Genomic DNA, 20218 nt, shown 5'->3' with positions numbered 1-20218 from the left:
ACAAAAGATCCCTGTCCTCTTGTTCTCAAGCTTGTGATCACCATAAATCTTCCTTCGGAAGCAAGCTACTCAATAAACTCTGTAAGCAATGGCAACCAGTGGCACTGATTTACTCTGCAACAAAGATTTGTTGAACACCTACTGTGTGCCAGTACCCGAGCTCTTGTGCGGTCCTGCCATTGCCCAGACTGCAAGTGATGGCATATCCCTGGGATCTCTTTGGCTCTTGTTTCTCCCCTCCCCCCCTCCACTGCCTCTTTGTCGCAGAGATAATTCATAAAAACGGAGACCTGTAAACACAATGTGATGACTCCTAATGTTGTATCTTTGGGCCCAAGTTTCCCATCCCTGCCTCCAACTGCCTACTTTCCATTGGATCTCATTGGGATCTCAAATTTATCCCCAAATGAAACTCCTGGCTCTCTCATCCCCCATTCTTCTCCTAGTCTTTCCCCATTTTTCTGGCCTGCTGGATCATCCAATCATTGTTCATCCAAGAGTCACCTTCGAATCCTCTCTTTCCCTCATGTTCTACATCCTGTCTGTCAGTAAATCGGGCTTACTCTGCCTTCCCAAAGTAGTCCCAAGATCTTATCTCACAACCCCCTACTAAGGCCACCCACTCTGACTTCCCATTTTTTTTCTACCTCAGCAGCCACCTAATTTGTCAAATTTTTATTCTTGCTCTTCAAAGTCCATCCTTTGCACATCAGCCAGAGTAATATTTAAAAATAGATATTAGGTCATATCAGTCTCCAACTGCAAACCTCCAGTGGTTGCCCATTGAACACAGAATAAACTCCCTATGTGGCCTCCCAGGCCCAACATAGTTCAGCCTTGTCCCTTCTCTGGTTTCAATCAATGGGCTCCAGCAGGGCACCCCTCTGTCCTGGCATCAACAACAGTGTGTAACACAGAAGAGGATCAGTCAATAGTTTGCTTTGCCTACACCAGTCTTCTTTCTGTTCCACAAGTATACCAGCCCCTTTGCACCGGGACCAGTGTTGACAATGTCTGCAAAGCCCTATTCCCCTGGATTCTGATGGTTGGCTCTTTCTGGTGGTTTATTTTTTGGCCCAAATATCAACCCCAGAAAGGTCTGCCACCTCCCATCCCATCCAAATTGCCATCAGTGTCCTATTTAAAAATAGGCCCCTCCCCCCATCTCATCCAAATTGCCATCAGTGTCCTATTTAAAAATTTTTTTCATGTTTATTTATTTTTGAGAGAGAGAGAGACAGAGCATGAGCATGAGCATGAGCAGGGAAGGGGCAGAGAGAGAGGGAGACACAGAATGTGAAGCAGGTTCAGGCTCTGAGCTGTCAAAACAGATCCTGACGCAGGACTCAAACTCATGAACCATAAGATCATGACCTGAGCTGATGTTGGACGCTTAACCAACTGAGCCACCCAGGTGCCCCATCACTGTCCTATTTTCTTCATGATGTGAATCCACTCTATAATGCTATATTATTTACTGATTTCTGTTTAGTGCTTCTCCCCCAAAATAGAAGGTAAGTAAGCCCCATAAGGGCATGAGCCATGGCTGTCTGGTTCACCGCTGTGTTCCCAGCACCAAGAACACTGGCCATACCATGGGCTTAAGAGGCACCTGACAGGTGGATCCATGGAGGGAATCACTTATGCTCTCACTCTCAATGTTTTGAGTCATTCTATCTCTTCTCTGATTCCATAACATGGCTTCCCCTAAAGAGGTACATGGCATTTCTTATAAGTGAAAAACTAAAGTCACTTTAACTTTTTTGAATTTCTTTGGAAATTCCTCAAGTTTTGTTGACATTATTGAATAGTCTTGAGGCCTCACAAGTCCAGGGTGGGGACCTACAGTGGCAGTGAACCTTCAGGGAGAAACCTGAGTATTAGATCACTTTCAAGACTCACTCCAGAAACCAGCATGGTGTAGCTTTATATGTAAGAGATGTGATTGCTGAACAGCTATAAATAAAAATTTATTAAACTCAATCATATTACAAACACACTGGAAAAAGTTCATATTTAAAGGGAGCCCATAACAAATCCTTTTATGAAGGGTAAAATTGTCATACTGATTGATCACCCCTTAATTTACTGGTGCTATAAATGTGTATTTGCATAGGTCACATTTTCTTAAAGCAGGCTACAGTGATGTGATGGTCCTGGAAATAAACTCCCTTTGAAAGCGTATCCTAGCTTTCCAGAGGGTGATAAACTCTGCCTATAGAGAAAAATTTAATTAGTTGGAAATAATGGACAGATCATTTCTTCTGACAGATGTATCTGTAAACATGGCTCCCTTTTCTGGGTAGAAGAAGCAGTGGAAAATTTTCCTCCATTCATTCCTAAACAGTGACATGTTATAGAGAATGGGGTTCAGGGCTGAGTTGGCAAACGTGAAGGCCACCACCCAGAAGAAGAGGGATGGCCAGATGACCAGGTCCTGCTTGAAATTCTGGATCAAGATGAGGAGGATGGTGATGATGATGGGGCTCCACATAATGAAGAAGGAGATCATGAGCAGGAAGAGGGTACGGAAGAGCCGGAAGTCCTGCTGGGACACGCGGATATGGTGGCTCTCCGAGGAAGCCAGGTTCACCGTGAGCCTTTTCCTTGATGCCTTTGTGATCTGCAGGAACACAAAAACAAAGCCAGAGCCACAATTTACTGCAGGATGTAGGGGGTTTAGGCTGAGGAGGAACAGAGCATCTAGGAGTTGGAATCTGCCATCCCTGCTGCCCTGGGGCAACTTTGGAACTTTGTGTGGAGAGGGCTGGTCTCAGTGGCCTCACAACTGCCCATACTTAGGATGCTCTGGGGAATAGGGTCCCTGGCTGGCCCCCTGGATATACGGCCCCCATCCGTATTGTAAATAGAGTTGATGCAGAGGAGTGGAGAGGCTGAACTGAATGGTCTAGAAGAGAAATATGTGAATGGAAGCACATTGCTATGGTCTGAATGCATCCCTCTAAATTCATATGGTGGAACTAACCCCCAAGGTTACGGTATTAGGAGGCAGGGCCTTTGGGAGGTCATCGGGTTATGGGGACAAAGCCTTCATGAATAGGGCCCTTAAGAGAGTCTCAAGACAGCTCCTTCAGTCTTTCCACCATGTGAAGACAGCAAGAAGCTGGCAGTCTGCAGCCAGAAGAGGGCTCTCATCAGAACCTGACTGGGCTGGCACCCTAGCCTTCAACTCCAGCCTCCACAAGTGTGACAAATAAACTCCTGTTGTTTTTAAGCCACCCAATCTGTGGTATTTTGTTATGGCAGCCCAAACACACCAAGACACGCATTTCCCCTATTATTTCTTTTTTTGAAAGTGGTAAGTAAGTAACTGTATAAAAGCAGTATGTGTTCGGGGCACCTGGGTGGCTCAGTCGGTTGAGCGTCTGACTCTTGATTTCGACTCAGGTCATGATCTCGCGGTTTGTGAGATTGAGCCCTGCGTCGGGCTCTGCGCTGACAGTGCAGAGCCTGCTTGGGATTCTGTCTCTCTCCCCAACTCTCTCTCAGCCCCTCCCCCACTCATTCTCACTCTCTCAAAATAAATAAACTAAAAAAATTTTTTTAAATAATAAAAAAAATTGAAAAGCAGGTGGTGTTCAAGGTATAAACTCAAGCAATATGATGCTGAAGGAGAGCAAATTAAAAATATAAGCAAGGCTTCTAGCTTCCTGTACCATCCGTGTTCATTCCCTGGAAGGAACCCGTGACCAGTGTCCTGTCTGTCCTCATGGGAACGCTCTCCCATCACACACATGCCTAGCAATGTGAACACAGATGTCTGCACTGTTGCTTTGCCCACAAATGGGACCACGCCATGCAGCCCCCTCTTAACCCTTCTTCCTTTCCACTTAGCAGCAGGCCTTGGTGCTCATTCCATATAAGCCCAGACAGAAGGCACCTCATCCTTGTTATCTGGCAAGTGGCTGCATAGATTCCACACTGTGGCTGCACCAGGATTTATCCAGGCCCCTATGGATAGATATTTTACTTATTAGCCTTTTTGGAGGCGGGTGTGAGGGCCCTGGTTTAAGTGGCAGTCCACACACACTTGTCCCTTTCTCCTCCCCTCCAGGTTGTTGGGTGGCAGAGAGGGCAGTGGGAGATGGTGTGAGGGTGTGGCCAGTCTGGGCAGACAGGGAGCACTGAACCCCCACATCTGGTTCCTCTCCTTCCACAAGAACAACTGAAATGGATTCTAGTCTTGCCGCAGGCCACTGAGGTGGGGCCATGGAAGGCGGCCGAGACTGGAGGCTGCTCATCTGCCAGGCCACCTGCTGCCGGGAGCCAGCCTGAAAGCGAAGCTGCTCTGGAAAGGGCCCACAATGCCTGGCATGCACGCCATTTGGCAATGAGTCCCTGATCAGTAGGGTCTGTTGGCACCACCAGCTACATGGAGACCAGAGGCCATGACCAACCGAAGGGGACGGTCACCTTACAGCGGGGACACATAAGGGATGACTCCATTAGCGGCCTCATCGTGTACACTGTCCACATTGCCCTGCCAAGAAGGATGGAGTCCCTCATACCGTGTCTTACACATATTTTTGAATGATGTTGATGTAAATTCATATTTATTAAGCACTGACTTTGTGCTAGGCTCTGTACATATCACTTGGCTTATCTCTCTACATTCTCCCAACAATTCTGGGACATAGGTACTTTGATGATCCCCATTTTACAGATGAGAAAACTGAGGCTCAGAGTGGCTGAGGAACTTTCTCACCAGTACCCAGCTAAGCAGTTGCAAACCTGGGCTTCAAACTGGGCAGCATGACTCCGGCCCATGCAGTTTTTTTTTTTTTTTTTAATTTTTTTTTAACGTTTATTTATTATTGAGAGATAGAGCGTGAACAGGGGAGGGGCAGAGAAAGAGGGAGACACAGAATCGGAAGAAGGGTCCAGGCTCTGAGCTGTCAGCAGAGCCCGACGCGGGTCTCGAACTCACAAACTGCAAGATCATGACCGGAGCCGAAGTCAGACACTTAACCGACTGAGCCACCCAGACGCTCCACTCCGTGCCATGCTCTTCATCTTAAACGAGTTTCTTCCTACCCTCAGCTAATCCCCACCAATGGAAATCCTTCTGCCTGGCCTATGACTCCATGCTCTGACGCCAGAAACCCTGAGAAGCCTTCCTAGTTCATCTCCCACAAGGCATCCTGCAGTACTTTGTCTCCAGCATTCACGTGGCCCTTGCCACGTGGACCATGTGGTAGGTGCTGAAGCGTCATTGTTACCTCAGCCACCAGACTGCAGGCTCCACGGGCAGCCCTGTGGCTTCTGTGGCCTGGGGCTCTAGCAAGTGCCTGACAGTGACTGTGAAAAAACAGACAGAGAAATGGACTGACTCATGGGTCGAGTGAATAAGTGGTCGGGTCTGTTTTTAGCACTGACTGATGCCACCGTTTCCTCTGCCCATGGTTCCCATGACTTTCAGGGCGTGAGAAGGAAAATGGGCTCATTATAATCCAATGTGGCTCCTTGCTGCTTCCCACCCCACGTTAAGATGACAAGACTGGGTGACTTTTATCCAGGCTTTAAAATGTCTCTGTCATTGCACAGAATGCTTCATGTGTTTTAGGGGAAATTAAATGCTCAGCTAACTTGAGGATTAACTTTAATCCTTAAAACAAGCCTAGGGGGCAGGTCCTGTCATTACCTGACTTTGGGTATGCAAGATGAAGGCTCTGAGAGGTGAAGGAACACACTCAAGGCCTCATGGTCAAGGTGGAGGAGAAGTGCCCCTCTGGGGAGGCATCTGAGCTCTTCATCATGGGGCTACGGGGGAGCACAGTGCTCCCAGGGGATGTGGTCCATGGCCACCTGTGTCAGAGTCACCAGGCGAGCACTTGGGACCACTGTCAGATACTCACTTTTGTGGGTCTGAGTGGGCCCAGAAAGCTGTACTTCTCACAAACTCTGAGTGATCTTTGCTGACTGAAGTATGGGAACCACTTATACAGGACAGCAGATTTGGAATTGCCCCACAGTTCTTCATAAAGAGTCACTTTTTAAACAGTCCTTTTGAGATGGTCCTGAGGGAACCTTCTCTCTATCTCACACCTCTGCCACTCCAGGCCACCACACCACGGTGCTGACAGGTGGGTGCAGGGGGAGGTGGTTCCTCACTGACATGCTCGGGACCTGGGGGTTGGCTCTCCTTGGGGTGCTGCTTGGTCAAGCAGCAACACACAGATTAGAATCTTCAGACAACAGACTCCATCTTTCTAGAGGGCCCACCTCCCTCTCCATCACTGGCAAGCAGGCCCCAAACCTGGGGAATGAGGGCCAGGCATGGAGAAGGGGCTGAATGTTCATTACCTAACACCTCGGTGCTTAGCTAAAACAGAGTTCATTTCTCAGTTGAGCCCCGAGATGCATGAAAGTTTTCCAACTTCAAGCAGTACCCTCATTCTCTCATTCGGAAAATATTTATTGAGCCCCTACCATGTTGTGCCGAGTACTCTCATAGGTGCTGGATATACAGCCGGAAAGAAGGGAGCCCTGCCCCACCCCTCCCCGCTCTTCCATCTTAGTGTGTATCTGGAGAACGAGGAGGGGAACAAGAAAGGGTAGAAGCATCTCCTCTTGCTATGGCAGTGGTTGCTGGGTGACAATGTAAACCAAGCCCCAGAAGCTAGCATTGCCAGCCTGATTGAAATCACTTGGGAGTGACTGGGGGACTATTACCCTGGGAAACTATTGATTGGAAAAAGCCACTGGAGATGTATAGCACGCTTGAGTCATGAGGAAAGAGGAAGCAGGGAAGGCAGAACCGTGGATAAGGCCACTGCCCTGAGCACGTGAGGCAGCTTTGGAAGGGAAGTGCCCAGGTGAAGCCTGCTCTCCAGTCCTTGCCCAGGGCAGAGCCAGCAACCCCGACAGGGACTTTAGAGCAGTGTTCCCCGAAGGAGACCCATAGAGCACCAGTGCAAAGAGATGCTCTGTGGGGAGAAGGGGGTCTGTGGTCAGATTTAGTGGTGCTGCCTCCTCTATTCCTGGGTTGGAGACTCTCAAAGAACATTAGCCTGAGGCCTCCCAGACGTCCTGCTGCAAAGACACCTATTTAACATTGACTCATTGGTGGTTCCTAAACTCATTTGATCACGGACCCCTTTGTGATATCTAACAGCCCATGGAGACCTAGAGAGTGCTTTAGGGGAGATGCTGCTTTAGAGGAATAAAAGATTGGGGTGATTTCAAAGAGGCACTTCTCACGCCTATAGATGGAAACTGAGGCAGAGACAGTACCGACAGGTAAGAGGTAGACCTGGTGGGAAAGGGTTGGCAGATGCAGTTATGTGTCTTATGGTTTCTGATGATTTGTTAGTTGGGTCTCTATGAAAACAGCTGATTGACGCTGATGTTCAATTCATTTTACAGAGTTACGCTCATAACAGAAAAATTTCAGCTGGGAAGCTGATCCAGTGTCTCTGAGTTATGAGTATCATAGCGAGTATGAGCTCGTGGGGTGGAAAGTCCTTTTTTAAAGGTCTTATATTTGCATTAACATGATTTTCAAAACCACAACATTAGATAGCTTTCAAATTCAATTCTAGCAGCTTGTTCAAAATATTATCATATCCACACTCTCATTTTATTGTGTTTAACAACCCACTGAGGCCTGTTGACCCCCAGACAAAACTGAGGCCCGCAGTAGTTAAATGACTTGCCTGTGTTAAAGTCACACAGGAATAAAGCTTGGACTAGAAGCTAGGTCTTAGGACTTTTTGTTCAATGGTTTCCCCACTGTGCGAAAGGAGAAGGTAGAGTTGGCCATTTCACTGTGTTCCAAAGTTTGTCTTACTCATTCAGTGAGTGTTTGCTGAGTATCCACAATGAATAAGCCAGGCTCTGTGCTAGGCATGGAACTATAGCAGTAAACATAAGAAAGTCTCGGCCCTCATGGAGACTGCATTCTAGTGTGCAAAACAGATGCTTTACAAATAAATACACATAAATGGAATATGACAGGCATGTTAAGTGTACAGAAGAGAAATATATCAGGGTAATGAGGGACTAGAGAACGATGAGAAGGCACTCTGGGGAAGAGCCTTCTGAGCAGAGACCTAAATGGAGTGGGGGAGTGGCCCACACAGAAATTGGGGGAATGGAGATCTGGGAGAGGAAATCACAGGTGCAAAGGCCCTGAGGCAGCTGTGTGTCGGCATGTGTGAGGAGTAGCCGCCAAGGTGGACACAAGAGAGAGTGAGAAGATGATGTGAGAGGGCAGGCAGGGGCCAGATCACACAGGGCATCAAGGTGAGGGCTTTGAGTTCTGCTCCACACATGAGGGAAGTGATGGGGTCTAAATGGTATCTTCGAGTCACTACTGAGAGCACTGTTTCATAACGGTGAGTCATGATAGATATTCTCTTTCACCCAGGAGCTGCCTTGGGGTCTGTGATGGGAGGAACTGAAGGCTGGCCATGGGTTTATATCAAAGTGTCCGGAAAGTGATGAACAGGAATCTAAAGGCTGATGGATATGAGGACCCCTCCCCCAACTCATCAGGGCTCTTGGGGTCTCCTGGAATGTTTCCATGTGGGCCCTGGCCTGAGAAAAAGATGGAAGAGGGTGGGAAAACCTTTCCATGGAGTAAGTCAATCCTCCCTCAGAAGGCAGCTGAGTCGTCTCAGGTGAAGTGCAGTGGGGCAGACCGGAGCCCTCGTGGCCTGCAAGGAACTCAGGAGCGGGACCGCCCTGCCCGAGCGTCGGCTCCTAGCTCTTGCCACGCTCCAAATCTGGACTCTGCAGTTTATTCTCTCAAAAAATCTCAGGGGTACCTTTTCCCAGCATGCTCTGAGGGTAGGGTCAGAGGAATAGCCATGCCTAACAAATAACAATAGATGTAGTCTACTCACCCCCCGCTACAGGCAGGCACGGCTCTGTGGGTCCCCGGTAGTATTCCTGACGTGTCTCCCAACAACCCTACACTGTCCGAGTTATCATCACCATTTTGCAGATGAGGGAACAGAGGTCCAGAGAAAGTGAGTAACTTGCTAAAGGCCACACAACAAGGACTCAAAAGCATGGTTACTGGAAGAGCCCTTTATGTCTCCATGTCTGCCTTTCCTAGCCCTCTCCTCTTCTCTCTTCTCCCCCTTATTCACTTCTTTCATCCGTGTGGTGTTCAATGGTTTGCCAAGCATTTTCACACTGAGTTCTAGCATCACTCTGTCCTGTGTAGTAGAGGCTCACTTCATCGAGCAGCAGTCCTGTTGTCTGTCTCCCCTTCCCCTTCCTGTGTTGGAGCTCCTTCTGAATAGAAAAATGTGACCTGCTCACTCTTGACCAATCTCCACTCCCCACCAGCACTTTGCAGAGAGTAGATCCTCAACAAATATTTGTCTGAGGAATTAAAGTGTTGGGACGCTGGGGCCAGACTGCCTGGGTTCAAATCCTGATACCACTGCTTATGAGCTATGTGATCTTGGGCAAGTTACTTAGCCTCTCTGCATTGGTTTCTTCATCTGTAATTCTTATTAGGATTAAATGAATTCATTCCTGACACATTTTAAATACTACACAAATATTTGTTAAATCATTTTTTAAAGGATTCATTTTAAATTTCTCTTCCTTATTCCCTCACTTCTTTTCTTTTAAGGTAATAATAGCTAACACTTACATAGCATTTACACATGCCAGGCCCCTACTGCAAGTGCTTTACAGACCTTGGCTCCAGGCCTGAATCTGCCTCATACCCTTGAACAAGCCCCAGGCTGGATGTCACTAAAGTGGGTCACAAGTCAATCGGTGGGGAACAGTCTAGGGAATAGATTGGGGATCCATCTCCCACAGGACCCAGGATTAACAGACCCGGATAGAGGCTGGCTTGGTTCTGAGCAGCTAAGAAGGTTCTAGATCCTCAGCTACAAAGAAAAGGCCATAAAAAGTAGCCAGATAGCAAGCAGGACCTACAGGGCTCCGCTTCGATAAAATTGTTTGCCAGATGACCTGTAACATGCAATAAAACCAAGATTCAACAACTGTAAACCTTCAAGAGGACTCAAGGTTTTGCATGAAACCTTCTGAGATGAGCATGAACATATATGTACATGCTACTTGCCTGAGCCAGAGCTGTACATGTGAATGGGCCACCTCAGGAGGTGGGACACAGGCTGGCAGGGTCCTTTTTACGTCCCTGTACATACCTCCAAAGTAGACATTACTTCCTGGCTCAGCGCACTTTTGAAAAGCACCTTCCCTGGGAGTGTGGGGTAGCAATGGGAAGGTACCAGGAAGGGGCTTCTGGGAATATTCTGTTTCTCGGTCTGTTTCTGGAAGCTGCTTCTAGGAGTCAGCTGTGCACGCATGCTGGGGATGCTTTTTTGGATGTATATTATACTTCAATAAAAAGTTTTTAAAAGTGTACATTCTCTATCACCGTATTGCTATCTGTGATGGGGTAACAATGGACTCAACCCAAAAGCCCATAAAGTGAATTATATCACATCTGTATGATGGAAGACCATGAAGCCATTAAAAAGAATGAGGCAGAGATATGAGAGCAAACATGGAAAGATATTCCAGTATAGTGTTAAGCCGATAAAGGAAATTACAGAGCAAAGAGTGTTATCTCAAATCTGAAACAAACAAACAAACAAACAAACAAACATTGGGTTGACCCATGGTGAGTAGTTGATATTCGACCATTTTATATGGTTTATCATACATATATAACATACATTCATTATACTCATGGCATAAAAATATGCATATAGGCACATCTATAAAAAAAGTAACCTGAAAAATACACTTTGAACTGTTAATGGGAGTAGATGTTTAGTTTCTGTATCACACATTTCTATATGTCTTTAATTTCTTTTAATTTTTTTTAAGTGTATTTATTTTAAGAGAGAGCACAAGCAGGGGAGGGGCAGAGAGAGAGGGGAGAGAGAGAACTCCAAGCAGGCTCTGCACTGGCAGCGCAGAGCCCTGATGCAGGGCTCAGACTCACAAACCGTGAGATCATGACCTGAGCCAAAATCAAGAGTCAGATGCTTAACTGACTGAGCCCCTCAGACACCCCTTCAGTTTAATTTTTTGTAATGAGCTTTGTATTACTTTAGTGACCAGCAAAATTAGTAATAATAATAATAACAATCACAAAGATATAACTTAAAAAAAATATTACATTCTCACTCCTTAGTGTTGCAGAGGGGGTAGACCTGGGCAGCGAGCCAGGCTTGGACCAGCGTGAACTCTGAGGTAACTTCGCCCTGGAAAGGCTAAGATTCCATCTGAAATACCCCCGGCTTCGGTGCAGTTCAGCTGTGGCCCTTGAAGCACACATACCTGTAAAATCTTGGAGTAGCTGATCACAATGAGCAATCCCGGCATCAAGAAGTTCAAAGTAACAAACGACACATCCCAGGAGATTTCTCCAGCGATGCTGGGCCAACTCAGTGTGCAAATCGGAATTTCCTGGTTACAAGAAGGAAGAAAACGTCACTTAAGTGGTGGCTTCTTGTTTGGCTTGAGCTCAGTCCCAGTAGGAGGGTACCTAACCTGTTACACTGTTGTGTCACCGTTACACAACCAGGTTGACAGGATACCCCCGCATCCTTTCCCCTGCCCACACAAACACCCCGACAGGCCCTCAGAATACCCATAATTAATCCTCCCATTCTCCAGGAGACTCAGCTGGGTGTCAGGGTCACATGCAGGTAACAGCTCAAGTTAGCTGCAGGCAGGACTCCAGGCCCAGTGCTCTTTCCCCTCCTGAACTGAGCTGCAAAGAGCCCTTGAGCCTTCTCTTCATTTTACAGGTGAGAACCTGAGCCCTGAAAGGCCACACAGACTGGAAGCGACACGCATATGAAAACAGGCAAAAGGTTCCGGTGCAGTCACAGTGGGACTACTGAAGGCACCAGAAACAACATTGAGGCATCATTTAAGGGAATGACGATGTCTAAAATGTGTCAAGCCGCATCAGAGACGGCTGGGGCTTACTCCAAGACAATACTGGTGCCCAGACTTGGAAGCTCTTTCCTCCTGTGTCCCTCCTCCAGGAGAGCACGCTACAGCCCCGTACAATTCTCCATCATTCAAGATGTAAAACCACTGGAAAGGGGTGGAAAAGCATGCTTTGTGGCCTTTGCTGCTGTCAGTAGGCTGGGCTGAATTCAAATGTTTGACAGTAATTACACACCTTGAAGCATATAGGGACCTTCTTACATGGTTACTAGGAGCTGCTGGAATAATCCACTCCATCGATAGGTCAATGGTCTGCCTGTCTGTCTGTTTGTCTGTCTCTCCTCCCAAACAAACTCCTCATGCGTGCTTGACTGTAGGAACAGAACTTTAGAAAGTTGCCCTAAACACTTCTGAACGTGTAGAACAGAATTTTAAGAGCACATTCTGTGTACAAAGAGCACATTATTGACCTCTGGTGGACAAGGCATCTTAACCAATGGGGTAGTAGTATTTTTTTAATGTTTATTTGTTTATTTTGAGAGAGAGTGAGTGAGCAGGGGAGGAGTAGAGAGAGGGGGAGAGACAGAAAATCCCAAGCGGGCTCTGAGCTGACAGCACGGGGCTTGATCTCATGAACCATGATATCATGACCTGAGTCAGACGCTTAACTGATTGCGCCACCCAGGCGCCCCAATGTAGTAGTATTACTTATAGCATCATTCATTTATTCATTCAGCCTATATTTATTGAATGCTACACTAAGTAAAGGCAAAGAACTTTCCTCATGTATATCACAACTGAGTGGTCAAATTCAAAATGCAGCCAAATAGTCGCTTCTTTTCCTATTAACAGAAAATAGTAAGTCTGATATTCACTGAGCACTTATCTATGCCAGGAAACACTTTAAATACATTACCTCATTGAATGTTTGTAACATCCATATTGAAATGCATATTACTATTTTTCCCACTACACCGAGCAGAAAACTAAGGCTTAGAAACACCCTCCTAAAACAATAGTTTAAAGGTGTAGTACTTTTTAATCATAGAATATCTTCCCATGAGAGCTAAGTAGTTATAAAAGAAATCCAGAGACATACCAAGAAAACTCTAAGGCAAGTCAAGCAGGGAAGAATGCCCAAGGGCCCCCAACTCTTTCCAAAAGCCTTCTCCAGAATGTCTGCCAAAATCTCTCCAGGCTTAACATGATTTTGTAGAAGAATACATAATGATAGAGCTGGGTGTTCTCCCTTCAATAGGGGCAAAAAACTAGATCCTCAAACGATCTGCTTTGCCCAGTGCTGTTGAAGAAAATGTGTAGGTGTGAATGAACAGATATACACCTACGCACGTGCACACACAAACACACACACACACACACACACACACACACACACGCATATGCATAGAAAAAAGACTGGAAGGATACAGTCCAGAAAATTAAGTGTCTGTTTCCAGGTGGGACTCAAGTTATTTTTGTTCTTTCTAAATCTTCTAGAATGTGCCAAAAAAAGGGCGATAAACGTTAATTTTTTTAAAAAATGATGATCAAACATGAAACCATGACAGTTTAGCAGACCTAACCAGCTATTTTTTCGTTTCAAACACAATGAACGCATCCCAATTTCATGACTCTGAGGAAGATGCTCTTTCACCTTTTGATTTGTAGCACTCACCCCAGGCCCAGAGTGTGATAAGGAAGTGAGATAAGAACTTTGCACAGCACCTCACACATGACCGAAGAGACAGTGTGGCTGGCCTGTGTGGACTGAATCATTTATATGCTCTTTAGAAAGCTTTATATGGTACCATTGTTTACGCGCAGAGTTTATTCTCATTAAGAAATTTAACAGCAGGCGCCAGGCCCAAAGTCAGTGAGCTGGCTTGGTATTATAATTGCGTTTTTGTGGGAAAATCCATCTGACTTATGTTATTTTGATTCTAGGTATTCTGACCCAGGCTGTGACTTAAGAGAGAGTGTGACAGTGAGTCAACTCTGGACGGCGGAGACATGAGTCTTATAATATTCTCTGTACTTTTTCTGCACATTTTGGAAGTGTTTCCTGATTTTAAACAGGAAATTTGAAAACCAGACGTGCTAGGCGCATTTATGACTGAGCTACAGAAGCAGAGTGGCCGAGTCAACAACTGTTCTTTAATTGGTTTGTTCACTCACTGACTCCAGCCACAGTGGCAGCCACAGTGAGGATGCGCAAGGTGAGGCCCCTGCCCTCGAGGAGGCTATGATGTGCTTAAGGAGAGAGAGAAGGGCTAAGAAACTTCAATACAGGGCAGCGAGCTGGCAATGCCCAGAGCTACGGATGACAGGAGAGCACAGTCACCAGGGAGAGTGGCCTCCCGGAGGGGTTGTGTTCACTGTGCCCAGAGGCATGGGGCTTCGGTCAGGAGAATGGGGAGGCTGGAGCTCGGGACAGGACAGGAAGGGACAAAGTCAGGAGGCCACGTACAGGGTGTTATGTGGTTAAGTGTGACTTGTATCCCCATCCCAACCTCTACCTCTCCCTGGCAATCTCATCCATTGCCATGGCTTCGTTTCCAAGTTGCAGCTGCATTTTCCAGCCCTGTCTTGTTCTGTCTTCAAAACAGGTCCCAGTGTCCTGAGGACATCTCTGAAGGATGCCTCACAGGTATGACAAGGCTCCAATGTCCCACCCCAGAAGGCTCCACCTCCTGCCGTCACTGACTCGGGGCCTGGAGAAGCCATTCCCAATGCTGCCAGCAACCTGAGTACGGGCCTTCTGCCTTCTCCTCCCTACCTTCTGCCTTCACAGATACCCAGTGGACCCACGTATTTCATTCTCACCGGCCCACCCTTCCCGGACCTGGTCCATCTCTCACCTTGGAAGTCCAAACTCTCTAAAAGACCACAGCTGGCCCTTCTCCAGCTGGCCTCCACCAACCCTTCCGGCACCATGTCTTGCCAACCTGTGGACTCTTTCCTCTGCTTGTAATGTCCCTCCGGTTCCCCACGTCCTTGTCTGGCTAACTGCCTTTTGTCTTCACACGCAGCTGAGACATCACCCATTCTCTTCTAAGAAGACCCCCGGTGGCTGGGGGTATCTGTCTACAGGCACCGCTCCACGCTGCCCCCTCTCCACACTGGCTAACTTATTTGCAGATGCTGCCTGATTCCAGCTGTTCCCCGTCATCCTTCTGTAATGACGCTTCTTGGAGTACCGTCGAGGATCCCTTTGTAAATCATTCTCCCTGTTCCACCTCTTCAAACAAAATGGGAGACTTCGAGATCACTTGAAGGAACTGGGAATCCTAGTGGATATCTCCTTGTCTCTCCGCTTCCCAGCCAGAAAAGAAAGAATATATCAGTGCAAGAGATGAACTTTCTTATATCTTAAAGGATCCTCTACTACTAACAAAGGCAAGCAAATTGCGTTGATCTCCTCAGCTAGTTTGCACTCAGCAGAGGCACCGTGACATGATTGGCCTGGTGTTAAATTGGGGCAGAGCATTAGGACCAAGGGCTCCCAAGGAAATGTGAACTTGCAGGAAGTGGCACAGGAGTGGGGTGGGGGGAGGTGGAGGGGGGACACAGAGCCAGGCTAAATTCTGGTTCCATCCCTTGCCTGCTCTGGGACTTTAGGCATTTTCCCCTTCGGAAGATGAACAAACACCTGTTTGTAGGATTTCTGTGAGAACCAAACTGTGCCAGGATCCGAGACCGTCTGCATTCTCATTACCTGCACCTCCTGGAACAGGACAGTGTCTCGGTCACATGACTCATGATGAGGGCAGGGGGCACGGGTGCTCAGTAAATGTTTGTACAATGAATGGGCAGCACATTCTGGCCGGGGTGCACGGTCCCCCCCCAGCCTGCCATTGAGCCAGCGCCCCGCCGGGGCCACAGCATACACAGGCAGGAATCCCACTGGACCAGGCTGAGGTGACCTGGCTGAGACGTCTGTGTTGCCAGGATGTGCCCACCCCCTTAAAACGGCAGCCTATTATCTTACTGCAATCAGAAGAATTATACTATTTGAAGAATGTTTGAAATATTTATAACCAAAGATAAGGAAACTAATAATAGCTGGCAATTCGTGAGTGCTTAACTGTGTATGTGCCAGGTGGTGGCCCATTTACCGAACATTAGTCCCCATGGCAATCCTATGTTAGACTGTTATCACTCCCATTCTGCAAATGGGGAAAGGAAGGTATAGAGATGTGGGACCACTTGCCTCTGGCACACAGCTCCTAAAGGGCTGACACTGGAATTCAGACTCAGAACGTCGGACTCCAAAGCGCACGCACGCTCCTAATACCGAATTATCTAGCGTTTTCAGCATGCCTATTATTTCATCATCCCTTCAGGGAAGGGTTAGAGAGCCTGGTCACCCTGGATTGTGGGCACCCGCTGCCCAAATGGGCAAAGGTACTCATGTTCCTGTTTTGGGGAGGAGGAGGGGTGCTCAGAATAGCAGAAAGCTCTGAGACGTACTGTTTCCCTGGCCAGCGCTCCTTGAGAGGAGGCAGCCAGTGTGTGCTTGGGGTTACTTAGTTTTCTCGGCCGGTGGTTTGGGTAGGAAAGTGTCTCCCATCCAAAACCTCCATATTTAGTGTCCAAGTGGGAAGGGGCAGGCAGAATCTAGACAGGAAGCTGGGAACAGAGGATTGAGAAAACAAGCTTTTGCTAATTTTAAATGTGAGACTCCATTCAGTCTAGCCTAGATCCTTCTCTCTTTTTTAAAATGGCCACACTCCGCCCCCCCCCCATTTCTTATTCTTTCCAACTTATTTTTTCAACCCTTCATCCTCAGTTTGCTCACCTATAAAATGAGTTGTTTCGTACATGCTCAGGTCACAGCCCTTGAGGGACAGGGGAGTTTTTCTGTTCCTTGGCTTACTGGCAGGTGCATGTGGTGGGGGTGCGGGTGGGGCAAAGACAAAGAGGATGGAGAGCTGGAAAGGACCATGCTGGCTTTTCATTCCAAGCTCCCTGACCCCACTTCTACTAATGTCAGGGAAGAGGGCTCCTGTGGCCGACTCACCTGGCCCCCAGTCTTCTCCGGTGCTCTCCCAGTGGTTTTGTCCAATCCCTCTCCCTCTCTTATGATCAAGGAGGTGTTTCTGCATTAATACAAGAGGGGTCTGTGTGCTCAGCCCCAAAGGAGACGGAGTGAAAGGCACCACAACACGAGTCTCCATGGAAGCGCTTTGCAGCACAGCTCTGGTCATCCCGGAAGTGCCGGCGAAGGCTCTGACCAGAGGTACCTTCCACCAGAGGTGCAACTACAGAGTGACCAAACAGGGAGGATCCCTCCATCTGAGCAAAGGCCTTCTTGCTCAACAACCACCTGTGTCCATGTAGGCAAGCAGTTACAGTCTGGGCTTTTGGCTGGGAGGGGACAAGAACCTCACTTTTTTAGTGCTATTTGCCAGTTAAGTATAAGTGTACCTGAAGCAATTGTAAAAGGGAAGGGCATAAGGCACATGTCTGGAACATGAGATACCCGTAAGATATATTCAATTTGATCTTTAATTTCCTGAGTGTCATTTTGTCTGTAAGAAGAAAATGGGGAGAAGTCCCTCAAGATCTGTGAAAATACAGAAACACTGTGACTCAGTGAGAGAATAACTTAAAAAAAAAATCCAAAGATTGAGGGCAGAACGTTAGCCTCCAGCTGATCCAGTGGATCTGGGGTGAGCCTGGCCTTCCACTTATTCTAGAAGCATCTAAGTGACCCACCCTGATTCTCAGGTATAGCTGGGTTGAGGAGGACAGGGCTGCCCACTAAGTTAGGGTCCTTGGCCCACCACACCAAAGGCACCCCACCAACTTAGCCGATCCCAGCTATCCTGGCCCGCACTTGAGGGGTATGGCCACAGGCTTACATGTTCTTTGATGAAGTGCCATGGGCCCGACATGGTTCCTGCCTATTAGTCATTCAAGGCCTTAAAACAAAACAATCAAATAAAAAGCCCACAATGTATCCCATGCAAAAAACAAACTATTAGGAAAGAGACTTGTAGATTTCATCTGTGTGAAAAACAAAAAATAAAAAAAGGATAGTGCTTATACAGGATGCAGACTTCTCCCCACACCCCACTAAGAGGACTGTGTGAGAGACTGGTCTGGGGAAAGCCCCAGAGAAGCCCATCTCTGTGTCCATGCTCCAGAGGATACACCCAGCGGAACATCCCCTGGTGGGACTGTCCACTTCCGTAGTGAGAAGCCTTCCCCCAGGTTACATCTCATCCCCGTGCCTTCCTACCTTCTCACTCCCTTCTGGTCACTGTGCAGGCCTCTCTTTGGGACTGTGGTTTGTGAGGGTTTTGCTCAGGTTAGAAATCCAGCGAGTTGTAGAGAAAGGGAGGGGGTGAAGAAACCAGCTTAGGGCAGACCCTGTGAGAGGCTGAGCCTGGAGCAGGACTCATCCCTTCCTTTACGGTGCACAGACCTATGTCCTCTCCCTGTCCCTCCCCATGAGGCGTAGAAAACCCAACACCCTGGGATGACAGCCAGAACAGGCGGCCACTGTCCTACACCCGGCCCGTGCCCACAAGTCATGAGCTGAATCAAACTGCAACAGCGCAGTGGGGCAGCAACGCCGACAGACCTGGACCTCGATTCTGGACTGCGCAACTGGAGTCACCCTCGAGCCAATGTCAGAACTGTCTGCAGAACCTTTGTCAGGTTGTGGACCCCCACTGAGTTCCTAATGACAACTCTGGGCATACTACTCAGAATAAAGCTCTGGCAGCCTCTGGAACCTGCAGGACGTTTGGGGTGCCCAGGGTACTCTGAAGCCACCTGTCCCCCAAGGCTCCCAGGGCAAGGTCCTGCGGTCTAGTGTAATCCTTCTGTCTTGCAGTTGGAAAAGCTGAGGCCCTGGGAGGGGGAGTCACAACACCCCTGGTGGCAGCGTTGGGTCTGGGGTCCCTGGGTCTCCAATGCCCTTTCTCCCTGACTCTGCAAAGCAGGACACTTACCCAGCCTGTACTGAATCTGCCGTGCACGATCTCAACTCCAACTCGCACCAAGGATGACATACCCTGAGCAAGTCATTCCCCTGTGTGCCTCCCCATATGTAAAGTAGATGTGATAGCAAGAGTACCGTAGCACCCTGCCAGGAGACAGAATTCAACATACGGCAATGCGATTAGCCATTCCGGACCCTCGAACTTCCATCTGACTGGCCGCTAAGCTCTCCGTTATTTCATTGACCTCGAAATGAAGGGTGCACTTTACAGGCATTTGGGGGACTCCACTTACAAGGTTTTGGAGGGCGTTTATAGGACCTACGTCGCTGCGGTGAAATTTAAGAGCTAAAACTTCAGATCGCCGGGCACAGTGTCACAACTATTAAGCGCAACAAATGGCCTGTGATTGTTTTGTTGTTACTGTTATTCATCGTCCCTGGTCGCCGTTTCCGTCGGACCCCCGCCTGCCGGCCCGCCCCAGACACCGGCGGGGCGCGCACCGCCCGGCGCTCACCTGGTCCCGACCGGAGAGCCGCTGCGGAACGACTTGGAAGAAGACGCAGAGGGGCAGCGCGGCCAGCGCCGAGTAGCCCCAGATGAGCGCCAGCAGCGCGGCCCTCGCCCGCCGCCCCAGGCCCCGCACGCCCCGCTGCAGGCGAACGATGCACACCATGCGCTCCAGGCTGACGGCCGCCAGCGTGAGGATGGTGACGCTGCCGCTCAAGCTCATCACGTAGAAGAGCAGGTGGCAGGCGACCGGGCCCAGCAGCCAGGCCTCAGTCCATCGCACAGCCAGCACGGGCGGGATGGCGCTGGTGAAGAGCAGGTCCGCGCAGAAAAGGTTGAGCACCAGGCAGGCGGTGGTGCCGCGGCGCCGTCGGCGCGCCACCAGCACCAAGGCGCACACGTTGCCCAACAGCGACACCGCAAAGATGAGCGCCAGCACGACCGTCTCCACAGCGGTCAGCACCAGCCGGTGGTCTCCCTTGACGTCGGAGAAGAATGGGAAGCGGGTGCGGTTGGCCCGCTCCAGGCTGCGCGGGGACCCAGTGCCCGCCGCCTGCGCGCACTCAGGGGACATGCCCTGCGCCCGGCGGCCCGCAGCCGTCTGCTAGCGCGCTCATCTGGGAGGCGACTGAGCGCCAAGGCGGGGAAAGAGGGAGGGAGGCGGTTGCGACATCTCCCCTCTGGCCCCCTCCCGCCGCAGGAGCGCCGGCGCTGGGCGTTGTGAGCTGAGCCTGGGGCGCGCGGGAACGAGGAAGTGCCAGGCGTCGCCACTGGAAACACCCCGGCCTGGCGAGAGGCGGCGGCCGCTGGGGAGGCCTCACGCCCTCGGACTGTTG

The 20218-nt window shown here is 48.9% G+C and overlaps 1 protein-coding gene across 1 annotated transcript; it reads right to left on the bottom strand.

The window, feature by feature from the left end:
* Positions 1-1964: 1964 nt before the first annotated feature.
* FFAR4 (free fatty acid receptor 4) lies at positions 1965-19956 on the bottom strand. The gene is made up of 3 exons (XM_042908658.1): positions 19390-19956; positions 11302-11430; positions 1965-2623 (listed from the first exon to the last, which is right to left on the bottom strand). The coding sequence occupies exons 1-3, from the start codon at positions 19954-19956 to the stop codon at positions 2234-2236; spliced, it is 1086 nt and encodes a 361-aa protein (XP_042764592.1). The 3' UTR covers positions 1965-2233.
* Positions 19957-20218: the final 262 nt, after the last annotated feature.

This window comes from Panthera leo, chromosome D2 (assembly GCF_018350215.1).
Source record: "Panthera leo isolate Ple1 chromosome D2, P.leo_Ple1_pat1.1, whole genome shotgun sequence".
NCBI classification, from domain to species: domain Eukaryota; kingdom Metazoa; phylum Chordata; class Mammalia; order Carnivora; family Felidae; genus Panthera; species Panthera leo.
This window is presented reverse-complemented; position numbering and strand designations above follow the sequence as displayed.